General features: G+C 42.0%; 1 protein-coding gene across 4 annotated transcripts in view; it reads right to left on the bottom strand.

Annotated features, from left to right (window-relative positions):
- Positions 1 to 26,880, bottom strand: part of RABGEF1 (RAB guanine nucleotide exchange factor 1) — a 51,285-nt gene that overhangs the window by 8,482 nt on the left and 15,923 nt on the right. For 3 of the 4 annotated variants that reach the window (XM_032872363.1, XM_032872364.1, XM_032872365.1), the window contains exons 3-6: positions 24,512 to 24,678; positions 14,072 to 14,241; positions 1,990 to 2,071; positions 902 to 1,034 (exon numbers count right to left, since the gene is read on the bottom strand). In XM_032872363.1, the coding sequence (XP_032728254.1) occupies positions 902 to 1,034; positions 1,990 to 2,071; positions 14,072 to 14,241; positions 24,512 to 24,678 (552 nt within the window). The remainder of the gene's footprint in view (positions 1 to 901; positions 1,035 to 1,989; positions 2,072 to 14,071; positions 14,242 to 24,511; positions 24,679 to 26,880) is intronic. The other variant, XM_032872366.1, reaches the window with a different exon arrangement.

Genomic DNA, 26,880 nt, shown 5'->3' with positions numbered 1-26,880 from the left:
CTCTCCATCGCCGATCACCGTAGCGTCACTGAGGCTCTACCCTCAACTACGGAGGCAGCGCAGAACCAGTGAATAAAGGTCACCAAGCATGTGTCGCCCCAATCAGGATCCCTGAGTTTCCTGGTCTCCCTATCTTCACAGCAGGGATTCCGACTGACGAATGCTCCCATCCCGCACATTAGTCCAAGGCCCACCTAGTTCCTTAGGGCTCCATAGGCCACCTTCCTAATACCAACTCCTTGCTTCTAATGTGACACATCAAGACGGTCTACCAATTAGCAGCCCCACTGTCAAGGAACCGTGTTTGGATTCCAAGACCCCCTCCTCCAGAAGCACCTTAGCACGGCCAGTCTTGGACCCATTCCCACATTTGATGGCCTACTTCCTACGGGCTTCGCTGCCACTGGTAATACAGAGCCCTGGGGCTCACTGTGCTGCCAAGGGAAGACGGAGCGCTTTGGGAAGTGTTGTCAACCCAGTGTGAGTGCAAGTTGTGATCAGAAGAACAGTTAAATAATGAGTGACAGGGAGGAGGAACAATGACACCTACCGCCTTCATGTGGATAATCACAGCTTCTTGCCTGACAAGACAGTATAATGAAATGAGAAAATAATGACATTTCCCCCCGTTCCTTGGAAATTCTGGAGATTTGAAACAATCTGAAACATCAGATCTGCTTCCTTTCTAAAGCTTCTTGGAGTCAGATGGATAAGCAAGTACATGATTTCAGGTCTTCCCTCCTACAGTTTACCAGATGCTTTTCCTTCTGACACCCTGAAGCCGTGGAGATGCTAAGGATGGTGGGTACCTTGGCTGTTAGTTGCTGTCAAGGCCTGAAATCCAAGGGTGTTCCCCTGCGGGCAAGCAGTAAATACAAGACAAAGAAAAACAACCGGCTACCTGATCCTCTTCTGAATAGCGAGATCTTTCTTCTCGTCGTCGGTAGTCTCCGGACAGAACACGTATTTATAGAGACGAGTCATGATGTACTTTTCAATCTGATCCATTATCTTCTCAACTCTTTCGGGAGGCACTGGAATATCCAAATGGACATAAAAGCTCAAGGGAAGGGTGGACGGGTTAAAGGAAGAGAAGTCTTCACAGCTTTCCCTTTCCCTATGCGGCAGAAAGCTAATTTACTAGTAATGCATTAAATATACCCAGAAACAGAAGTGTAAGATGTTACATTAAAAAATACCTTTTAAAAATCTACCTCAACTTCTGGGACTGCCCTTCACAGAGTCACCACCTCTAACCGAAAACTGTTCTGGCAGGACCAAACCGCGGTACGCTGCGCCAAGTGGGAACACCTCAGCATGGGTCCCTCCACATTGCTATGTTAGAGAAGCACTTGAAATTCCCAAGACTGAGAACGCTGGCAGCCCACGCTTCTACTTTTCTGAGGTTTACCGTACAACCCTGGAGAGCTCTTAGAGATGCGCAGTGGGACTTATTTCCCAGACAGACATACACGCCACCTATATCCTAAAACCCAACACCAATGGAAGACAAATTCAAGAAAATGCACTAAAAACCTAAGCTCTAAAATATTTACAAAAAATAAATAAATAAAATAAAAATCTAAGCTCTAAGTCAGTGATTCTCAAATTTTTTCCATCCCTCCAGCCATCAGAGGAATACATCATCATGAAAAATGACTCACCAAAATGGTGATTCCAAGATGGGCATTTCATTCAGAAGCCTCCTACGGGGTTTTAATGGACTCTACCCCTACCCCAACAGGATAATTAAACAATGTTTAATAAACTACCCAACTGCTGTGATCACTTTGGAGTAACACACATGGTGGCATGCAAAGGCCCTCTCAGGACAAGACCAGCCACCACCATGTCGGTGGAGTTGTTTACAGGACGGAGTTGGCAAACCAGCCAGGCCATCAGAGAAAGAGAGAAAGTTCTAAAAGACAGAGCAGTCAGACTCTGTTCAATTACCAGCAATCCCTTTACAGCTGGCGAACAGAGCATTACCTTTTCCACGAGTCTGCATTCTTTCAGCCACATTCTGGTAAAAATCTTGAGTACACTCTGACTGTTCCTCAATGCTTAAATCCTGAAAACAAAGGGACAAAGAGGCTGTTGGTAACTCAAGAAAGATCATGCGTAAAGCTCTCACTTTTATGAAGTTTCCAGAACCCACTCCTTAACTGGCGCTAATCTCGAAAGTACCTACCAATTATACCAACTCTGCAGAGGAGAAAACCCTATTACTTACAACTCCCATGACCTCTCACTTCCGTGTGTGTGTGTGTACATAATATGTATTCATATATATGTATATTTTTCTTACATGGATATAATGCACATCTTGATAATGTACACATTTATGTACATTTCTATTTATCGGACCCACTTAGTCCTTTCTGGAGGCCTTCTCACACCCCATTGTGTTAGGTGATTTACTGAACCGGTCTACCCTGTGCCTTCGGGTTCCTTCTCTTTCTCACTACCATGTACGGAAGCATAAGTAACCATGTGGACTATTTCTCTGGGGTTATTTCTTGGTGATGCATATTCAAGAGTGACACTAAGAGTTTAATAAATATGAACTTTATGGCTCTCAGTATCTGCTGCTAGATGCGATCCTCAGAAATGCCAGTGTCCAGCCATTAGCCACACGAGTGTTTATTTCTCTACAGCCTCTACGCCACCGGGCTTCATAATTTCCCTCTGGGTTTACTGGTTATATACATACAGTATGTGTATTTATTCCCTATTTTCTCCTAAAGAGTACGATCTACACAAAATGCCAACACAGTTCAGCACAATTAACTGGATGAAAACGAAACATGGCGAGACCAGAGGACGGAGCTGGGAGCAACAGAGAAGCGTCCTCGAAGGCGCAGAGGTGCAGTCAGCCCAGGCATCAGCCTCCAACAAGATCTAGCAACCATCACTAGGACAAAACCGGTCCCGTAACTGGGGATCCGAAATGTAAAAGTAAACTAACTCTTCAGATGAAATTCTAACACCGAACCCAGAAATTTCTCCCAAGGCTTTTCATAAAGAAGTCACTGCAGAAAGGCACGAGTACGGCCCGGGACAAATCCCACAGGACTGAGTCTCGGTGGCTGCACGCAGGGCGGGGAAAGCGACTAGCGGGGGCTTGGGGAGAAGCTCTGGGGAGAGCGCGCAGACCCTGCCGCCCCAGCTTAAATCCCAAAGTATGGGGGCGCCTGGGTGGCTCAGTGGGTTAAGCCTCTGACTTCAGCTCAGGTCATGATCTCAGGGTCCTGGGATCGAGTCCCGCATCGGGCTCTCTGCTCGGCGGGGAGCCTGCTTCCCCCTCTCTCTCTCTGCTGCCTCTGCCTACTTGTGATCTCTGTCAAATAAATAAAATCTTAAAAAAAAAAAAATCCTAAAGTATGCCGTGGGGTCCAAACCATGCCCTGCTGCCTTTACAATGTCTGTCCCCCCCACCTTTGCCTGGTTTGGGCCCTTGTCACCCTTCATCTTGAGCGGAGCTGCTCTCCCCAACCCTGACCTCACTTTCCAATCTGTCCTACACACCAGGCCCACCGGTCACCTCGGAATCAGACCGGGGCACGACAATCAGATCACCAGGGAGCACCGCACCACCCAGGGCCGTCCGGGGGATGGTGCCTCAGCCCGCGCCCAGCACCACCCCCGCCCTGCTAACTCTGCAGGGCGAGCACGGGTCCTGAGGCTCTGCTTTTAGCTGCCCACGTCTCCAGCACCACAAAGTCACTCTCTTCCTGACGCACTTCTGTTGCTCTCCGGTTTCCAAGAGCTGCCCAGGGAAGGCTCCGCTCACACTTCCCTCTTCTGAGAAGGTATCCTTCATCTCCTCAGTCAGAATAACTCTGCGGGTTTCACAGGGCTTGCAGAGTTCTCGGACAACCCTGACAGCAAGTCCCGTTGCTTTTTTAAATCTTTTTTTTAAAGATTTTATTTATTTATTTGACAGAGATTACAAGTAGGCAGGCAGAGAGAGAGGAGGAAGCAGGCTCTCCAAGGAGCAGAGAGCCCGATGTGGGGTTCGATCCCAGGACCCTGGGATCATGACCTGAGCTGAACGCAGAGGCTTTAACCCACTGAGCCACCCAGGCACCCAGTCCTGTTGCTTTTTTAACTAGTTATTTATATAAGAGCGACCTGGTTGAATTAAAATCGATCCCTTGTCTAGTGAGAACTCAGTACTAAGTAAATTTTACACATTTTGAAATCTTAAGCTTTTCTTTATATTCACAATTTCCCAGTGCTACTTTTTACTTTATCTTTTACTTTTCATTACACAGCTTTTAAAAAAGTTAATGCCACTAAACCTTTTAACTGGTCCTTAAGAATAATTCTTTAACAATTTAGCTGCACCTTGAAAACTGTTCTACTCTGATATGAGGAATGTGAGAGGCAGGGCAGGGGATAGGGAGGGAAAAAAATGAAACAAGATGGGATCGGGAGGGAGACAAACCATGAGAGACTCTTAATCTCACAAAACAAATTGAGGGTTATCGGGGATCGGGGGGTAGGGAGAGGATGGTGGGTTATGGACACTGGGGAGGGCATGTGCTATGGTGAGTGCTGTGAAGTGTGTAAGACTAATGATTCACAGACCTGTACCCTAGGGCAAATACTACATTATATGTTAATTTAAAAAAATACATTTTACCTTCTTTGGGGGAAAAAAAAACTGTTCCAAATTTCTCCACAGAAATAAGTATCTACATTTGAAATAAATATCCTAATCTACTTTATTAATTTACTTCTAAGTTTTCTCATGTTTAACTCTTTATCTGGAGGAGGTGTGGGCGCACAGCACGGAACATAGGAAGTCATCGACATACAGAACCCCGTCCTCTTCGGTGGCAGGTGGTGAAGCCACACTGCCCCTCGCTTCCCCAGCTGTCACATAACTGGCTCCTGAGAAACCGAATTTATTTCTGGAATCCCTGGTTTATTTCACTGTCCTATATTTTAATTTTTTAATCAAAATCTCACCTACTTGTGACGTCTTTCATTTTAGGAAATTTGGCCAGATTTAGAAATCTCTTCCACCAAATTCACGTTCCCCTCCCCACCTCACAAAAAGATTATACGTTTTTTTTTTTTCTAGAATAAATGTAACATTGTAATTTCAAGTTTTCTTACAATCCTCAGTCTTTTAATTCTTTGAATGAACTATGAACTAACTTTCCTTATTAGAGTGCTATTAACATTTAATGCCATTCATTGCTAATGTCTTTAAAAGTAACTATTTTTTAGTACTGTGCTTGGCTCTTTAGCTTTTATCACTGGCATATCATATTGCAACTGAATTTTGTGAATTTATCTTGTCATGTTGCTAATTTTATACCCCTATTAGTACACCTGGATTTTCCTGATGAGATCATTTTTCCTGAATTTCATGAAAAGTGTATTTGTATCCACTCTGAAAGCATTTGCTGCATGACTGGAATTGCCAGCCACTGTACCAAACATAAAAAAAATTAATAAAATGCTCAGAGAGCACTCAACTTGAATAGGAAGACTGAATGCAAATAAGTAATTACAATATTCTACGAAAATTGTAAGCCAGAATGACAAAGTGCCACGGCGCATGTGGTAAATCTCAGACTTCTCTCATTCCATCTACCTTCTACGATCTTCTCTCAATAGGCATGGGCAGAGCAGTAAGTATTAGTGTTCCATACTACCACCCGCGTGGGTGCGGAGTGATGCTACAAGCAATGCCCACGAGAAAACGTCCCCTTCACGCCCTGGGTGTAAACTCCCGCAGATCCACTGCCACTCGTCCCTGTGGAGGCACGATGGGACTCGAAGCAACCACGCTCAGTCTGTCCGTACATGGCTTTCCTTTCTGTACCGCTACTTCCCATAAGACTCCAAGCTTCTGTTTCCTATCAGCCCTCACTATGAGTCAATCAATAAAATTTGTATTGTAAATTCTCTAAGCCTTAGATCACCAGACGAATATATCCATGGACCAATTTTTAAGTCCCCTGGGATCACTTCTTCAGAGAGCGAGTTTTACTACTACGCCTGGCCTTCCATGTGGGTAATCACCAGCAGCAGCTCCACGAAGAACATGTCCATAAGAACATGTTTATGAATTCTAAATACCATCGAATTATCCTCCTCTTCTCTGATTCTTACTTTAAATTATTCTGTAAACCTTCTCAAATCCCGTCAGTAAGCAGAGCGGGTTTCAGTAAACAGAAGGACTATCAATACGGAGTCTGTAAGATGAGACCTCTTCACTACTAAAACTGTAAATCTCATTTTATCTTTAAGATATGAGGGATTCCCTTAAAATGCTAAGGGAATTTTAGCATTTTAACAATAATGTTTTTCCTTCATGACGCTATGATTTTGCTATTCTTTCCATTTACAAACCTTCCACAACAGACTGTTTGCTCTTTTCCTCTACTTAGGCACCTGAGACATGGCTACATTTCCTAAGTACCGAATCTCAACACTTAAGGCAAATTACATTGACTCTTCTGGTGATTACCAGTACTCACTTCTAACTAGAAACACTGTGATGGCCTTCCTACTAGTGGCAACGAGTTACCTGTTCCTCCCCTGCTCCACGCCATCGCGGCGATTCTGTTCTATGCAGGATCTTTGTAGATCTCTCCTTCGATTGCATGACTTACAATTCATTACGGTGTTTATTTTATAATTATAAATAACTCCCCTCCCACTCTGTCCTCCTATCTTATTTTAGATTCTTTGTAGGACTTAACACTATAGCAGTATACTAACTACAAATCTGTTTATTATCTCTTTTCTCCACTAAAATGTGAGCTCCGCAAGGGCACTGCTGACCACCATATCCTCAGTGCCCACAACGGGGCCAGGCACAGGGCTAGTGCTCAATTAGGTGAAAGAAAGAATAAATAAATGTGACCATCCATCATCGCCCCTCCCTTTATAATACTGTAAGAACACTGGGAGACAATTCTACAAAGATCTCTTCTATTTCTACATATCTTGTGAGGCGAGCCGTGGACCATCTTCTCAAGGATAGCTAGCTATACAGAGCTATCCTCGGAAGACAGAGATGGCGCCTCCCTCAAGTAAAAGGACAGACTGTCTACTGTCCACTATAATAAAGATAATGTTTCCATGCGAGCTTACTGCGCATTATAAAAAATCCTCTTATCTAACGTTCCTCCCTGCATGCACAGGCCCTACTGGTCTTTGCAGGCCCGTGGGAACGGAGATCAGGGAACTGCTGCCATTGCTGACACACTCTTGATACGGCTACTGCTGTGAGTCATACACTGGCCTTCTCTTCGGACCCGGGAGACTCACGTCTTCTGCCACACCCACAAAACGGTGGCAGCCTAACTTGTAAACTTGCAAGTAGGGAAAATCTCAGATCCTTCACAGTTCTTGTCAAAGGAGCTAAGTGATGTCGGGTTTGTGTTGGTAAATTTTTAGATTCTACAAAATTCCAAAATGTTTTTTCAGTTTTCTAAGAAAAACCAATCTAGCCATGTAAATGAACCTCTTTCCTTAAGTATTTTTAAGCTATTGCTGGGATCATCTTTTCTATTATGTCTGCATGTAAAGTTATCTTATTTTTTTTTTCCTAGAAATTTTTCCTTTGTAGTTTAAAAGTTTGACAAGCGGGTGAATTCCTTTGAATACTGAGAGGTATTCTGTATACTTTCTTTTTTTTTTAAGATTTTATTTATTTATTTGACAGACAGAGATTACAAGTAGGCAGAGAGGCAGGCAGAGAGAGAGGAGGAAGCAGGCTCCCCGCTGAGCAGAGAGCCCGATGTGGGGCTCGATCCCAGGACACTGGGACCATGACCTGAGCCGAAGGCAGAGGCTTTAACCCACTGAGCCACCCAGGAACCCCTCTGTATACCTTCTTAATTGTCTGGTTGAAATCTTTTTTTCCCCAATGTGTTTTGAAAACTGACTATTCCTTAATTGTGTTTTTTTCATTATCCATCTGAAACTCTCATCTTTAGAATCTGGAATTCCATGATTTGTTTTCTGGGTTAAGTTTCCTTTGTACTATAGTTAACTTTTTGATGTATTTAGGTGTTAGCTTAATGTTCATATTTTTTGAATTGCTGGTTCCCGTTGCCTTCAATAATATATATATATATATATATATATATTTTTTTTTTTTTAGGAAAGCAAACATATTAGGCCTTTAATCCTCTCAAGTAAAATTTTAAAATTAACATCTCCAGTAGACCAAGCATGTGGTTTCATATTTTGAGATAGTTCATCTTACCGGGGAATGTACCCCAAGGTCATTAATAGCTAGCTGAACACAGATTTAAACATTTCTACATTTAGAGGAACAAGACAGGGCAAAAGTAACTGATTTTTGTCAAAGTCAATTACTGGCAATATAAAGGTGGTGAGAATTGTTAAGGTACATGTGTTCCTTCCACATCTCTGGAGAAAAGCCAATAGTTGATCATTTCTAGCAGCTGGTTAGTTACTCATTACAAATGAGCTCAAATATGTTCTTTACAAAGGTCATCATTAAATTTTTTTAGCAAGAAAAATCTTTAAATTCTTGCCTTTCATTCACTGAATGCAATGGGTATTGGGGGAAGTATTCCGGTAACTCACACGCTACAGTGAGACGCAGAACCACAGTGCAGCCAGGCAGGGCCAAGTAACCACACAAATTCTCACAGACACTGTATTCGTCTAAGATACCTCGATGCCACCAGAGTTTGAGCAGGTACAGCTGCTCCATGACACTTCGGAGGCTGAGTTGTGTCCCACTGGCCTCTGCTCTGAGTATGTGCAACTGTGAAACATGGAATCTTAAAAAACATCAATGAACAGACTCCTGAATTAGAGTTCATCCGTGCAATTGCGTGTTTTAGCTACTTGGGTTGTCTAACAGGGTTTGGGAAAAGGTCAAAAATACTCCTAGATAAGAAAAGATGCCTTTCAAGGGCTACAGGCTCGTTGAGAGGCAGCTATGTTTCTCTCGCCACACCCACCGGGGCTGGCCTGTGTGTGCCATCAGCCTGTACTTGCTTGTCAACGAGCACCGCCAAGCCCAGCTCCTTCCCTCCACCAAGAAGGGAGAACCACGCCTCACACCTATAGGGTCAAACGTGGACCACGACTGGCTCAGTGTGAGTCAGCTGTGCTTTCTGGCACCTTCGGAACGTGGACTTCAAGGCATCACAAGGTTCTTCTGTAGGTCTTATAGGGTTATCATCTTTGGTTTTTCTTTTTGGAACACACATTGCGTTGCTTTCTCCAAAATGCCTACAACCTCTAGCAAGTCCTTGCAGAATTACAAAATATCACATAATTTTGCCTCCTTTACCAGCTTCAGCTCCTCTGCAACAAGTTCTTGTATCTGCCAAGCCTCGCTGTTACTATTCCACAGGCTCTTTTAGTCGCTCTTCTAACGTGACCTTCTCTTCCAGGAGCATCTTCTCCATAGAGAAAGCATTTCTCTTCTGTTCCATTTCCAACCCATGTTCTCCCTTCCATTCGCGCCACTGTTCTTTTGTCTCGTAGCTGAGCACAACAGGAGAGGGCCTGAGAGGCGATGCCAAAGCTGGAGCCTGTCTTGCCAGCCTCACCCACCGAGTGAGTCATCATGGTTCAACTCCACAATGTTTTCAATTTTCTCTTACGGGGGCTCCTGGGTGGCTCAGTGGGTTAAGCCTCTGCCTTCAGCTCAGGTCATGATCTCAGGGTCCCAGGATCGAGCCCCGCATCGGGTTCTCTGCTCAGCAGGGAGCCTGCTCCCCCCTCTCTGCCTACTTGTGATCTCTTTAAAAAAATTTTTTTTTTCTCTTACATGTCACTGTATTCTATGTATGTTCTTATTTTATTCATTCACCACTTTCAACATAGTTAGCAACTCAACCTTTTATCTACTTTTAGTTCTTAAGATCTACAGACTGTACCAGCTCAGACGCTTTCCCATCGCTTATCCCCTCACTTCTCATCCTTTGTGCTCCTAATCCTGAAATTGTGTCCTGGGTTACTCCTCCATCCCTGTTCCCCAGTTTTCTTACCACGATTAAAGCCCATTTTGTTAATTAAAGTTTCTCTGTCTCGGACACATACTTCTGCTCTCTTAGCAGTAACTATATAGCAGCGAAAACTACTCCTCGCACATACATATGGTTTAGAATAGTGAGGACATTTTGAGGCACAGAAGGACATCTATCTCTCTGTTCATTCTGAGAAAGAGAACGCAAATGAAGATACAGCCACATTTTAAACCTTCTTCTCCTTTCTCAGGTTTAGAAAAACAGTTTTTCAAGAGAATTAATATGGGAGAAATTTTAAATTTATGTATATAATAGTATCAGAATTTTATAGAAAGAACGGCTGGCAAGAGAACAATGAAAATAGTAAACAGTCTTCCACCAGGTCTGACTGCTTCTGTAGTAAGGGGAAAAAGCACATCTGAATGGCTGCTAGTAAAGATGTCTTTTTTAAAAAATTGTACTGAGAGGGATGCGTGGGTGGTGCAGCTGGTTAAGCCTCCGACTCCTGGTTCTGGTTTCAGGTCATCATCTCAGGGTTGTGAGCCCCGTGTTGGGCTCTGGACCCAGCACAAAGTGTGCTTTGGTTTCTCTTTCCCTCTTTTTCTGCCCCTTCCCTTGCTCTCTTTCCCTCTCTCTCTAAAATAAATAAATCTTTTAAAAAACTGCACTGAGAAACCCACAAAATTCACTTATTAAAGAGCTTTAATTCAATATCCAGTAAATTAAAGGGCATGTGTTTTCAGGAAGTCGAGGGTAATACAAGCTATGCTTTCAGAATAGGGGAGACTGTTTCTAAAGGCTTTATTAATAATTAACAAGGGCAGGATTTAAACAATTTGAGCAGCAAAAGTATCTTTTTTATTTAATTGAAGTCTGTTTTGTGTGTGTTTTGAAAATGTTTTCATATAAATAAACCTGTGGGGAAAAAGGTCTTCACTTTTGGCAAGGATCTCATTAAGTTAAAAAAAAAACAAAACTAGGATTTTCTAGTTATGACAGAGAAGCTCAACATCTGGTTCAGTCTTTATAATATTTTAAATTACCTTGGGCACATAAGGCTTTGTCCAAATGACAAAAGAAACCTATACACCCTTCATTTCTTTGGTGACCATATACATCCTGGAACCTGTGGCTACTCTTAGGTCTATTTAAAGCTTTGTTCTTACAGTGAGATTCTTAAATTCTAGTTATTTTTGTAATGATAAGAAGTTTAAAAAAACTAAACCTTGCAAATTCTTCTTAGCTTCTTCTGCATATGCAACCCCCCATCAGCTATTTTCTCAGTAAAATTCAAATTCTTGCTAAGATGAGTTCTAAGAAAAGTGTTTGATAATAACAAATATAAATGAACTCTGTGTTAATGATGTAGCTGCCTATCCGATTTGCAATAAACACATCTCTTATTCTAAAGAACATGAAAATGAACTATAAGAAATACATATATTAATATTAAATAAGTAATAAGATAAATGGAAAAGGAAAAATGGCAAAATAAACGAGCTTCAGAAGACTCTTAGCAAACAACAGCATCTTTGGGACAGTGAGGCATTACACTGCATTAGTGAGTGCACTGGGCATGAATTATGCAGGATCCGAATGAGATTTCAGCCCAAAGAGATACCCTTTGGAATGAGGAAATTAAAAAAACAAAAAGGTCTGGCTACAGATAAGGTGTTTTATGACAAAGATAAAATGGCTGGGGAGAAAAACCCTAATCCTTTTAATGCTATTCTGTAAATAATTTGGTTTTCTAGACTTGATCCATATGTAGAAAAGGCCGCTCACCACTGGCATACACCAAGACTGGAGAAAACACGTGTGTAGTAGAAAAAGATATGGGCAAGACTGGCTCACTGTTGTGGACCTCAGAAATGCTGGGAAGACTACAACTGTGGGACATAGTAGAAAGAATTACTAGTTGGGGTGCCTGGGTGGCTCACTTGGTTAAGCAGCTGATTCTTGATTTCGGCTCAGGTCATGATCTCAGGTCCTGGGACCAAGCCCTGAGCTGGGCTCGCCGCCCAGAGTCTGCTTCCCTCCCTCTGCCCCTCCCCCTGTTTGTGCTCTCTCTGTAACTCTCCCAAATCAATGAATAAAATCTTTAAAAAAAACACCTACCAGTTAATGGCAATGTCACCAGAGTGGGTTCAAACATACAAGAATGAGTTTTCATATTGTGTAGGTCATTAGAGTAAGATGACTGGAAAGTCTACTTGGTGAGAATAACATTAAGTTAAGGTTTTTCGAGTCTTAAGTCTAAGCCAAAGTTAAGGTTTGGAGTTTCGGTGCACTGAGTACAGAGGGCACCTTCTACTAACACACACTTCATTACCTCACAGCAACCATCCCAAGCTGTACCCAGTCAAATTCTCTGAAGAAACTTAAATGATTAAGTGATCTGAAGCCAGTTAGTTAAGACTGGTTCATTCTGGTACAAGAATCATTTCATTTATTTGAAAAGACATGTAACCTGCAGCCAAAGGTAAAAGGGCTTCTCCAGGGACATTTCAGTTGAACAAACGCCTGTTCCTTATCAGGTGCGCACCAGGTGTGCGAGATACTGCACATGTGTGACGTAAGCCTGGGCCACTCAGCCAGCGCACACTCAGGGCTCGTGCAGACATGCAGAACAGGCTGCAAGATGGCCCTTCAGACGCAAGCAGTCTGAGGCCCGACCCAGCTCTCTGGTGTCAGTGACCCTGAAGACAGGCAAGATGGCATCTGCACCACCTAATTACCACTACACTTTCGTGCACTGATTCAGAAGTCAACTAATTATTACAGAACAAGAGCACAACATAGTCTGAGCAAAAGAAGAATGAATAAACTGGCTCGGAAGAGCCGATCAAGCATGCGGACCGGCCTCCGACGTCCAGCATCACCCAGCGTGCGCGCCCTATGTGCTGCAGCACAGGCCGACAGAGCACGATGTCCCAGGAACACCGTGCGGGCGGAAGGATAAAGAACCACAAAGCCTCAGCTCTTACCTCTGGTTAAAAACTCGAATTTGCAACCATATGAGCTCTGCTGTGTCCCTACTGAGAGAGTCTATCAGTGCTTCTAACTCAAGACATCAATGATCTGTGCTTTCTTTAAATGTTACTATCTGCTTACAAATACTTCGAGAAAGAAACGGGGAGGGGGTCTGCTTACTTATTCTCAGTGTAACTACACATCAAAAAACAAGCTTCTTTTCTCCTTTACTAACTGAATTTGGTATTTAAAAAATATTCTGGCAGAAGATGACCGCTTATCAGCCTAGTGATCCTGGCCACGCTGGAACACAGCCAAGCCGTTTATCACCTCGCTTTCTTTACTCTCTTTTTCTTCTCAAGACTCCCTCACTTCACAGAAGGGGCCTTTAGTGCTACTTCTGAGTTTCATGGGTGAAGAATGTTACAAACAAACTGATCATTGTTTCAAAACTGAGTCCCTTTACAAGTAGTCTTATGAATTACTGCAACTGAAATTACAGTTTAGAAACTACGGGTTAGGACACACATGTGGAAGGCACGCGTTCTAGTTCTGACACGGGCAGAATATGTAGCCGTGTAACCTTGACAAGTCACTTACCTTCTCTGGCTCTTACCTTCCCCATCTATAAAATAAAGGGATATCTGCTAAGGTCCCTTTCCACATCTAAGTTCTAGTTTTCCCTTCTCCACCTGAGCAGAGAGAGTATTTTGTATCAAAATACAAAACAAACAAAACCAAAACACCCTGACGTGAATGCTACTTGGTCTAACAACTGTTACTTAGAATTCAAGGTCTACTCCGCTCTTGGCCGTCTGTATTACTTGCAGGGTGACCGGTTAGGAAGGCTTATTACTAAAGTACACAATGTAAGTGGCTTCAATGTCAGACTTTCCGTGCAAAGATGACCCAAACACATTGACTTGCAGTGGAAAAGTACTAGCCTGGGAGCTGGGTTTTCACTTGGCTCAGTGACACTTCTTAGGTAAGTAACTTAACATCTCTGGGTCTTGATTTTTCCAGGTATAAAGTGACAAAGTTACACTAGATTGTCTCTAAGACCTTTCCTAAAACCAAAACTCTATGTTTCTAAGTGGTTACTCTCAACCTACCCTTTTGTAATGCATTGTTTCCAAAAACATCTTGGTCTGCTTATAGATTTCTTGGCCTGTCTTGTGGAAGGTCTTGAGAAATTCTATGAACTCTTTAGACACTCTATCCGTTTCAATGCTGGTTTGCCGGTTTATGGAAGGACTGGGAGCTTTTGCTTCCTGAATTTCTGCTGGGAAAATGAAACATAATGAGTTTCATTACACAGAAGATCCATGCATGGAATTACTTCATGTAACTTAAATTACTTAAATTATGCTTAATCAAAGTTAAACCTGAATTTAAATTACTTTATGTTTAAATATTTGGACAACTTCACTTAAAGTGAGCTAAATCTATTTTATGACTAGGACGTACAAGCAGATAAAACTATATAAAATTTCCATTCAAATAACAGTTGTTCTACTAATATTTTCTCAGCCAAAATACATCGTGCTTTGATCTACATACTTAATTGTAAATATGAAATAGCACTACTGTCTGGAACTTTCTCAAAGACTACGTAAGTTTACAAAGCTAGTCAGCAAATAACATAGCGATCAGTAGGACAAAAATGTTAATTACTTATGTCAACTCTTCCAAATCCATTCTACTTGTCAAACAGGCTAATCTGTTTACGTGGAGACTAACAATTATTTTCCCACCATTCAGTTTTCAAGTCAGACTGCTCGAGTGGACGGAAGCACCCAATGCAGCACGGTGATCACGACAGAACGTACAGCAAAGGAGGCAAGCAGAACAGACAAAACGTGTCTAATCAACTGGCACACAACTCCTTCATCTCTTCAAATTAGTACACTGAAAGGAAAATGGGACCTTTCCAGAACAAAGAGAAGAGGGTTGCCATAGAGTTCAGTGCTCCCAGGCAGCGTGAACTATCCCCTGATCTCTGACCACATTCTGAGCCTCCTGACTTTGAACTGCGCTAATTCAGCTAATTCAATAGCTGTAATGAAGTAAATTCCCTCATACCCCATGAAAACAAAATACCTTTCGAAGGTACCAAAATCAACTTATTACCTGCTTTCTCTGTGACTCTGTATAATTCCACTTTCTGAACTTTAGTACCTGGGATACATTTTAGTGACGCGGCCTCACCGAAGTTTTAAGAGAAGACTGGATTATTTAAGGGGCAGGTAGGGGCTCAGAGGGTGAAGCAGCTGCCCTCAGCTCAGGTCACGATCTGGGCTCCTGGGATCGAGCCCCACGTCAGGCTCCACCCTCAGTAGGGAGCCTGCTTGAGAATTCTCTCTCCCTCCTCCCTCTGTCCCTGCCCCGGCTCACATGTGCTCTCTAATAAATCAATCTTAAAAAAAAGAAAGAAGAAATCTAACAGTTCAACAGGAAAATGGGTAGAGAATACTAACTGCACAGAAAGGAAACATAAATGGACCTTAAATGTAGGAAACAAATTAAAACTACACGAGATGCCGTTTTTTTTTTTTTTTTTTTAAATTTTTATTTATTTATTTGACAGAGAGAGAGATCACAAGTAGACAGAGAGGCAGGCAGAGAGAAGGGAGAAGTGGGCCCCCCGCCGAGCAGAGAGCCCCATGCGGGGCTCGATCCCAGGACCCTGAGATCATGACCTGAGCCGAAGGCAGAGGCTTAACCCACTGAGCCACCCAGGCGCCCCAAGAGATGCCGTTTTAAAATTAATGAAGAGACAAAAATCTGATGCTGAGGATGGGGGAGTGCTCTCATACTGTGGAGGTGAGAATGTAAAATGATGTAACTGCAATGGAGAGCAATGTGGCAATAATCATCAAAATTAAAAATACATTTATCCTATGACCCAACAATTCCATTTCTTGGAAATTTCCTACTGATGTAACTGCACATGTACAAAATGAAATATGTACAAGGCCACTCATTTTAGCACTACTTGTAACAGCAGAAGACTAAAAATGTCACAGATATCTACCACTAAGGGACTAAATAAATTGTGGTTTAATCCACAAAATGGACCACTATATAGTTTTAAAATAAAGTATTTTTAATATACTAAGAAAAGTTCTTATACATAATGCTCAAATGAAAATAAAAAGGACAGTATGTGACTAAGAATACAGAGCACAGTACATGTAATAAAGATACACGTGTCTACAATGAAAACAAAAGCACATAAGGATACACAAGAAATTAATGACGAAGGTTGTCTACGGGGAGAGTGACGGCCGTAGTGGCTGGAAACTAGATGGGTAAGGGACCACACACCTTTTATTTTGGAGACATTTGAATGTACTACTTTTCTTTTTAAGCAAGTAAATAAATCGGGTACAATTTAACTTAAAACAAAAACTGGCGGGACGCCTGGGTGGCTCAGTTGGTTAAGCAGCTGCCTTCGGCTCAGGTCATGATCCCAGGGTCCTGGGATCGAGTCCCACATCGGGCTCCTTGCTTGGCGGGGAGCCTGCTTCTCCCTCTGCCTCTGCCTGCCATTCTGTCTGCCTGTGCTCGCTCTCTCTCTCTGACAAATAAATAAATAAAATCTTTAAAAAAAAAAACAAAAAAAAACAAAAAAACAAAAACTGGCAACATCCTTTCTGAAATATTTTTTGCCAATATGGAAAACCGAACACCCTTGTATGATTAGAAAAAGCTCTTTAATACTTAAGAGTTTAATCCCTCACTCAAACTACTAATTCCAATCTTAGTCACGATGGAGTAACAGGGAATTGGGTTTACCCTACAGCCTTAACAAATGGAACATCAGAAAAAATATATGAAATAGTGGTTTTTAGACACTGCTCAAGAGGCAGATGAGAGAGTAACTCATGAGAGAGGTCGACAGATATGTTAAGTCTTACAAGTACCCCAGCTCACTGCAGGGAGAATTTTTAGCCCATGGCACAGGGGGAGACAAGGCAACTCAAACAGAGTCTAGCAGACCACTGAATTGGGGAAAGAGCATTTAGAGCTAAGGGAGGCCAAAGTCCCTAGAAACTGCACGGCAAAATGAGAGGATGGGGCTGCACAGAAAAAATTCCAGATAACCACACAGGGGGTTCCCTCAAGTCTTCGACTGAGCACTGCGTGTGCAAATTAGAAAACTACCAATGACTGCATACGGAAGCAGGCAGAACAATCCCCAGGGCAGACATGACTGGGAATAATTCATGTCCCAGCAGCCAGGAACAAAGAACATCAGCAATGGCAAGATATAAAAAACATTTTCTCATTTAAAAAAATTTTTAGGGGCACCTGGGTGGCTCAGTGGGTTAAGCCTCTGCTTTTGGCTCAGGTCATGATCTCAGGGTCCTGGGATTGAGCCCCGCATCGGGCTCTCTGCTCAGCAGGGAGCCTGCTTCCTCCTCTCTCTCTGCCTGCCTCTCTGCCTACTTATGATCTCTGTCTGTCAAATAAATAAATCCTTAAAAAAATTTTTTTGATGACAACTGTTTAAAACTAAAGTAATAATAATAGATAGTGGGATTTGTATCACATGTGTAAGTAAAATCTACGACAACAACAGCACAAAGGAAGGGAAGAAGAAATCCAAGAATACTATTAGTAAGGGTCTTGTCTTATATGTAAACTGGGATAACACCATCTGAAGGCAGAGTAGTTAAAAGGTATTTTTTACACCTCAAAACAGCCACTTTAAAAAGAAAGGAAGAAAGAGAGAGAGAGAAAAAGAGATACAGCTAATAAGCCAATAGGAAAATAAAGATGTAATCATAAAAAACAATCTACAAAAACAAATAAATAAAAGGGTAGGAAAAGAGGAGATAACTAAGTCCAGATGGGACAAATAGAAGACAGAGAGCAAGATGGTAAGATTCCACACCATGTTATCAAAAATTTTACTAATGTAAGTAGCCTGAATAAGCCATGATCCCTATATAACTTGTCTATAAGAAATCCACTTAAAAAAAAAAAAAGAAATCCAGTTTAAATATAAAGACACGGATATATTAAAAACTAATGAAATAAAAAAGATGTACCATCCAAATAAACAAAAAGAGCTTAAGTGGTTTTATCAATACTGGACAAAGTAAATTTCCAAGCATGGAATATTACCAAGGATAAACGGGTTTATCTGTAGGTCAGCCAACGGTAGGGGAACATTAGCCATCCCCTTACTGCTTTGCTTGTGTATACGCTCCCCTCCAACAAACACTTCTCTTCAAAGACAGATAATTTTGATATTTAGAAAGCCCTTCAAAATGTAAATGAAAATAAAATATAAGTGAAGATGTTCTGTATGATACCATCATGGCAGATACATGTCATTATACATTGTCCAAACCCACAAAATACACACCACCACGAGTGAATCAACCCTAACGGAAACTACAGACTATGGATGATGGCGACGTGTCGATGCAGGCTCATGAGTTGTAGCACAAAACTTCCCATTCTGGGGCAGAATGCTGGTAACGGGAGAGGCTGTGCGTGTGTGGGGACGAGGGATATATGGGAGATCTCTGGACCCTCCTCTCAATTTTACTGTGAATCTAAAACTGCTCTTAAAAAAATTAAAATCTTAGGGGCACCTGGGTGGTTCAGCTGGTTGAGCATGGGACTCCTGCTTCCGCTCAGGTCATGATCTCAGGGTCCTGGGATCAAGGCCTGTGTCAGGCTCTGTGCTCAGCACAATCTGCTAGTAGCACTCCTGCTTGTCCCTCTACCTCCTTTTCTGCTCCCCCCTGGGCATGCACTCTCACTCTCTCAATTAAGTAGAATCTTTAAAAAAATTAAAATCTTAAAATACAAAAGAAAAAATAAATCAATTCTGCTCACTAGTATTAATTAGTACAAATTATTAAAATTAACACTTGGTTGTTTCTCTCTGATCTTCCTAAAAACCAGCTCCCCAGTAACAGAACAGAAGTTCCAAGTTTGGATTATGGAGTGGAAACTGAGAGAGCCAGAGTTCAGGTACAGAGGAAGGTGATGAGGCCCAGTGGGTATTCAGAAGGGAAGACAGAAAGGAATAACTTTTCCTATATCACATTTTGGCAAGGATCCAGATGGCTTGCATTACAACTTCTAATCTTAAGGTTTTATTTATTTATTTTAAAGATTTTATTTATTTATTTGTCAGAGAGAGAGAGAGTACACAAGCAGGCTGAGTGGCAGGCAGAGGCAGAGAGAGAAGCAGGCTCCCCACTGAGCAAGAAGACTGATGCAGGACTCGATCCCAGGATTCTGGGATCATGATCTGAGCCGAAGGCAGTGGCTTAACCAACTGAGCCACCCAAGCATCCCTAAACTTAAGGTTTTAATACAGAAAATTTTTAATGTAGAATGTTCATTATATAATGTATGTATATATACTATATGTATATACTACATGTCATATAAGTAATATTTATATTTAATATTAAAATATTAGCATATATTTAATAATATTATATATAATGTTATATTCAAGAATCACAAATCTGCCATGAGTATCAAGCTTTTCATTACCCCATCCACACACTCCATTTAAAAAGTCTTCCTGGGGTGCCTGGGGGGCTCCGTCAGTTGAGCGTCTGCTTAACTTAACAAGGAGCTCTGCATCAAGCTCCTTGCACAGCGAGGTGCCTGCTTCTTCCTCTGCCTCTGCCTGCCACTCCACCTACTTGTGCTTTTCCTCTCTATCTAATAGATAAATACATTTTTTAAAAAGTTAAAAATAGAACTATACCCTACAATCCAGCCATCACACTACTATTTTTGGAAGATATTTTTTGGAAGTTATGAAGTTTTTGGAAGTTATTTACCCAAAGAATACAAAAATGCTAATTCAAAGGGATATGTATGCTGCCTATATATACAATGAAATGTTAGCCATAAAAAGAATGAAATCTTGACATTTGTACAACACTGAGGGATCTAGAGAGTATTATGCTAAGTAAAATAAGTCAGTCAGAGAAAGACAAATACCGTATGATTCTACTCATACGTGGAATTTAAGAAACAAAACAAATAAGCAAAGGGAGAAAAAGGAGAGAGAGAGAGAGGCAAAACAAGAGTAGGCTTTAACTACAGAGAACAAACCGATGGTTAACAGAGGGGAGGTGGAGAGGGATGGGTTCCGTATGTGACGGGGATGGAGGAGTCCGTGTGTCATGATGAGTGCAGGGCGTGCACGGAAGTGCTGAGTCACTGTATCTGAAATTATTATTACTATGTTGACTAACTGGAATTTAAATAAAAACTCAGGGACGTCTGGGTGGCTCAGTCGGTTAAGCGTCTGCCTTCGGCTCAGGTCATGATCCCAGAGTCCTGGGACTGAGCCCAACATCACGTTCCCTGCTCAGTGGGAAGCCTGCTTCTCCCTCTCCCATTCCCCCTGCTGTGTTCCCTCTCTGTCTCTCTCTTTCTGTAAAATAAATACACGAAATCTTTTAAATAAAAAGTAAATCTTTAAAAAAATAATTTCTTTATACCCCTCACTCAGATTCACAAAATTGTAACACTTTGCTCATCAGTATTATTTTTTTCTGAATTGTTTCAGGTAAATTGTATGTATCATGCTCTTTAGCCATTAATACGGATGGTTCCTAGTAATGAGAACATGCTTTTACATCACTGTGTTATCGTTCCTGGAAAAGGTGTGTGTTTTTCTCACACAGGATTCAACTGAGGGTCATGTCTTCACTTGGTGGTGAAGCGTACTTAGTCTCCTTTAACCTCTGAGGACTCTCAGCCTTCCCGTGTTTTCATCGTACTGACAATTCTAAAGACTACAGGCAAGTCATTTTATTGAATACCCCTCAGTTTGGGTTTTTCTGCTGTTTCCTCATGACTGGATTTGGGTTATAAGTTTTAGCTTGAATAGGTCATAATTCATGGTATGTTCTTCTCAGAGTATCATATCTAGAGGCACATAATGTCCATTTCCCACAATTACATGGTCACCATTTCTCTATGTGTAATCAATTAATTAGCTGCGGGGGTTAATTTGAGATCATGTTCACAATTTGTTCCTCAGGAAACTCTCTCCTCTCACCCCAGATTTAGCATCCACTGATGGAATCTGTCTGAGTCAATTCTTACTATGACGACTGCAAAATGCTGATTTCATACCCCCTTACTCCTTTCCTATTTATTAGTCAACATTCTATGGCAGAGGAAAAAAGCTTTCTCCGGGCTCCTGGGTGGCTCAGTCAGTTAAGCGTCCGATTTCAGCTCAGATTATGAGCGCAGGTCATGAGATCGAGCCCTGCATCTGCATCAGGTCCATACCCACAGCCTGCTCAGCGGGGAGTCTGCTTGTTCTCTTTCCCTTTCCGGCTGTCCCTCCCCCTTCCCCACCTGCACTCTGGAGCACGCTCTCTCAAATAAACAAACAAATCTTAACAACAACAACAAAAAAGCCTTCTCTTCTCCTTTATTTACTCATTTATCTATTTTATTAGTTGAAAGGACTAACGCACTGTTCTACTCCACCCGTTACACTCCACTTATCGTCCTTACGCGATACTCAAATTTGGCCAGTAGAAATCCACAGAAGCTGACTTCTCGGTCTTTGACATGTCCCTGGATTTTGGGACGTCCTTCTTTTTCCTGCTCCAGCCCCTGAATCAGTCTTTTCTCCAAGGAACCCTTGAGCTCACTTTGGTGAGGACTAGTATTTAGAATCTAAGGTCTGGGTGGAAAAATTGGTATGTTAATTCTAAAAACAGAAAAGCTATCCCTCCCACAAGCACTGCCTTCACGTAATGCCTGCCCTGCCGTCAGATGCGCGCAAGAGTCTGCTCAGGTCGGCAACGGTCTACTTGAGCTGTAAAGGGAAAGGGCTTTCAAAATGTACATAAGAGTATTCCAACTTGGCCAACCACGACTTGCTCTGGGAGCTACACTAGCTCACCCAACCTTACTTTGGAAATTTAAAAACTGTGAGTAGACTCTCCGAGTTTACTCAGAATCAAGCTATTCCATTAACCTTCTCTGAAGGGCATCCAAGTCTTAACAAGGTATTAAATATTCTTCAAACTCCTTAGAAGGCTACATTTATGTTCTGTTTACCACCGACCTCTACCTCGGTGCCTTGGTGTAAGAGCTTTCTTTCATGCCACCAACAGAAGCAAGAAAAATATCAAGAGCGAAAGCATCATGTATTAATAAAGCAAAGAATACAGAACAGAAAAGGCCTATTTTAGCTGAGACTCAATAAATGAAAACCACATTTAGTATAGGCTAACTTTATCCACAGGCAAAGACCAAATAATCAGCCTGAAATGCGAAGTTCACCTGGCAAAGTTGCATAAGCAGGCTACAAACATCAAATAGGGTCTTCTTGTCTAATACACACACATCAGTTTTTTTCAGTACTTTGAGGTCTTTATCTTCCTATGCTTTCTGTAGAACAAAGCCAACTAAAGATTAAAAATCCCAGGTAATAATCTACCATTTGAAAAGAAAAGAAGCTAAGAAGTATACCAATACAATTTTTAAAAATAAAAACAACTTAGAACTTTTAAAGTACGGATCTTTCATAAATAATGCACATTGCACAGACACTCTTAGGACACCATTTTTTAGAAGTACCAAGGACAGTCACCCAATGTACATAACTATTATGCACTTAAGAACAGAGACCTCACCATCTTTCCACAGATATAGACACAGATACAGTTACACACACACCCACACACACACACACCTTACTAGAGATCAAGGGATATAGTGGAAAAAAACGGAACCAGGAGTTAGGAGACCTGAGTTCTAATATACCAACTAACTCTATGACCTTGAGTCTGTTACTTTAAAGAAGCAGAGCCACTGGTTTTTAGCTTCTTTACTGTTTCATATTTCACTATATTTGACCATTTCCCTGTATATCATAATTTCATAAGGTTAATGAGACTTTCCCAAAGCAAGAAACAGAATTTAAGCTTACTAGGAAGGAGCAGCTTTAATACCGCTGTGCTCCGTGCTAGCACTGCTTATTCTACCAGAAAAACAACCCATATTTTTCTCCCTAACATTTACCGGAGACATATCTGTCAGGTATTGTTGCTGAACTCTTTTTAACTGCATCGCCTCATTTGATTCTTAAGACATACCTCCAGCAGGTATTACTATCTCCTCAGGACAGCTCAAGGTCACGTCGGCTAGTAAACCACAGAACTGAGACTCAAAACAAGGGGACTCCAAAGCTTACGCAGCCCCCTACCTACCTCCTAATAAATAACCATGAGCCAAATTTATCCTTAATTTAATCTTTAACAGGTGCTAATTATTCCCTTTCTAATTACAGTAGAGAAAACCACCATGAATGACAGCCAACCAAGAAACAACGCCAAATTAATTATGTGAACAAAAAGATTACTCCAAGGTTTGCTTTTATTGGGACACCTGGGTGGCTCAGTCAGTTAAGTGGCTGCCTTCAGCTCAGGTCATGATCCCAGGGCCCTAGGATCGAGTCCCACACTAGGCTCCTTGCTCAGCAGGGAGCCTGCGTACCCCCTCTGCAGCTGCTCCCCCTGCTCAGACATTTGCCTCTCTCTCTGTGACAAATTAATAAATAAAATCTTAACAACAACAAAAGGTTTGCTTTTATTAAAGAGAAGGGCTATGTTTTGGGTAATAAGCAACCTTTCCTTCTAACAAAACAAAACAAAACAAAACATGACTCATTAAATCTGAAAGGCCAGCAAGGATCTTAAGGTGTGATATTGTTACTCAAATACAGAAACAAAACAAAGAACCTCCTGACAAGTCCCTCAGGTGGTGGGGTTTGCGGGGGAGACCATCTCTTGCCATGGTCTCCACTACCATTTCAAATCTCCTGCCGAGCTCCAATAACCAACACTGATCACCACTAAGACTAAGCCCTCCCAACAGACCGTCCTCGCTTGCAGCTAGGCCGCGTCCGCTGCCCTCCAATGACCCACAGAACACATGTAACGTTAGTGACAGTCCTTTCACGGGTATTGAGGTTTAAGAAGCAGATGAAAGAGATAATGCACAGACAAATCCACGTGCTAGAAAATACCTACATGGCTCACTTTCACCCTCCAGAAGCCCAAAGCAAGCCTCTTCCTCTGTGTTCTCTATGTAGGTCTTCATGAAGCAAGCTGTCCCTCAAGCGCTCAGAAAACCTCGTTTACCTACTTTAAGCCCAGAGACAGTCATTTCTGATAAGGGACGTTTAGTAAGGATATTATACAAGGAGAATAGACCAGAATCCAAAAATTAAAGGCACAAAAAAATAAAACATCCAAAAAGATATACATTTGGATGGTAATGTATTTTATAAACAAAATTACATTTTTGTAGTCCTACAGAGTAATAAACAAGCTTCTCCAACACACAGTGTCCTCCAACTAAAGACGACTTTTGGTTTTATGTATTATCTGATCCTTAAACCCCATTTCAGTTTCAAATCTGGGTTGGTACGTCCTGGATGCTTGCAGAAATTGAAAAGCAGAGCCCACATGCACTGTGGGTCTACTCTGCATCTCACTTGAGCACGGAGGAAAAAAAGATCAGAAAATTACCCTTTTTTGATCCAACCCTGGACGAAGCACTGAAGAATTTCTTTACTGTGGTCACTTTGCGGGTCTTCTCATTGGTTTTCTTTTCTTCAAACTTGGAAAATGTGAGGGACTGGGCCCCTTGGTTGCTCTGGCTGCTGGCAAAGGCCTCTTCCTCCTCCCGCTGAAGTCTGCAATTTAAGAGAGGATTGAGAACCAGCCAGACGGCCTCCATGTTCCTTGTATCTGAACTGCAGGAGGGTCTAGAAGTTTTAAAACTGGAGGCTAAACACACCAAGCAGGTCTGAGGTGTATGATAGGAAACTGTCCCATACACGATTCAAAAGGGACCTTCTCCGTGGATATTCATTTAGCAACTGTAACTAAATGTAACTAAGGTTACATAAAATAACTAAACTCTACTTTCCACTAACAACCTCAAGGCTGAAAAGGAGAGAGTAAGTAATTACCATACAACGTGACAGCTCCTACCGTAGAAAGGGAAACCCAACTGCTACGAGAACATAGGGAAGAACAACTTAATCTGCTAGAGAAGTCCGAGGTTTTACAATGGTGACATTTAGGTTTATCTTTTTTTAAAAATTTTATTAACATATGATCGATTATTTGCTCCAGGGGTACAGGTCTGTGAATCGTCAGGCTCACATTCACAGCACTCACCACAGCACATACCCTCCCCCATGTCCATAGCCCAGCCACCCCATCCCTCTCACCCCCCACCTCCAGCAACCCTCAGTTTGTTTCTTGAGATCGAGTCCCTTATGGTTTCTCTCCCTCCCCGGTCCCACCTTGTTTCATTTCTTCCCTCCCTTCCCCCCGTGATGGAATATGACAGGTTGATCTGAAGAGATGAACAAGGTTCCCCTAAGTGAAAGGGCATTCCAGGGAGAGGGAACGACAAACGTGAAGGCCTGTGGTTTCTTCACGGACTAAGTTGGTGAAGTTACTGATGGTGTGACCAGATGGTAAGAAAGCCCGAATGCCAGTCCGTTAGAACCCTACATTTCACAGTGCGGTGGCGAACCAAGAATGGCCGTAAATCCAATAAATTACCATTAGGAGATCTGTGCTTCAGAAAAATACAGCAGGGAGCTATGTTATAACCTGAGGAGCAATAATTAATTAATTAAATATTTATACAAAGATTTAAGTGAGAGAAAATAAAGACCAGGAAACTAAAAAAGGGTGAAATTCTAAGGACTTCTCTGAGCTGAGTAAGTCCTACCTATCGCTCAGTGATAGCCAGCAGCATCACCTGGGAACTTGTTAGAAATGCAAATTCTCAGAGTTCACTCCCACCTCCTCAAGTCAGAGACTCTGAGGAGAGGTCCAGGGATGCCTCTTTTTATAAGCTTTCCAGGTAATTCTCAAGCTTGCTCAAATCTGAGACACAGCGCTGCAGGAAGTCTCAAGCAAGGTCACAGAGGGAAGGAGTAAGAAACAGCAAGGAAGTCACAAGCAGAAGTCCTGGGCTGAGCGTGGAACTGGGACACGCCTCTCTCTCAGACAAAACCGAATTAACATAAAGATAGTAGTGCATTTTGCAATGGAGAGGGGATAAAGCTAAGGGAATTCATGCCTACTGACCTCTACTGAAACCAGGTGAAACAGGCAATGTTCTTTGTCTACATCTTCTGTCTCTGACCGCAGAGTCGCTGACAGCAGTGGGCATGCGCTGTCATTCTGAGTTCACCACAAACGCTAGCGAAGTGGTCACTCAACATACACATGGCTGATTAGACACACATAAAAACTAACAAAAGTTGTCCGAGTTCAGTCTGACTTTCTTTTATGGAGAAGTTTTACTGTTTCTAGGATGTTCTGGCAAAAGATTAACATCATGCGTGGTGTTTTATCCATCCCTGTGCTCACCAGCCATTCCATCTTCTACCACAGTCCTCTGGGTAATATAAACCACTTTTCACTAACAAACCCCATTTTAAAGAAAAGGTTAAATTTCCAAAATGCAAGGGCCATGTATACAAATCAACAAGTTTCCACTAGTGTTTATCACCATGTCAGATGCCACGCTAGATATATTACAAGAATGAGGAAAAGGATGTTTGGTGAGAGCCACATGCCGAGAACTGTGCTAGGGACACCCCAGATATAGCCACAGTTAACCTGCACTATCAAGTGTGTGTTTTGCATTCCTCCAGTCCCAGAAGCCTATTATCTACATGAGAGAACTCAGACTAACGCACTCTAAACATAAGTAATTACGGGACAAAGACGAAAATAAATAAATCACTGAAAGCTATTCATTAAATACTGACTAAGAAGAAAAGGGTAAAAAAATTCAGTTCTCTTAGTATTAAGCCGACGTGCTGATAGCTCGCAAGAGGAGAGAAAAGTGGATTCTGACAGTGGCG

Source organism: Lontra canadensis, unplaced genomic scaffold (genome assembly GCF_010015895.1).
Source record: "Lontra canadensis isolate GAN:19392208 unplaced genomic scaffold, GSC_riverotter_1.0 scaffold45, whole genome shotgun sequence".
In the NCBI taxonomy this organism is placed as follows: domain Eukaryota; kingdom Metazoa; phylum Chordata; class Mammalia; order Carnivora; family Mustelidae; genus Lontra; species Lontra canadensis.
The sequence above is the reverse complement of the archived record's forward strand: the minus strand, read 5'-3'. Positions and strand labels throughout refer to the sequence as shown.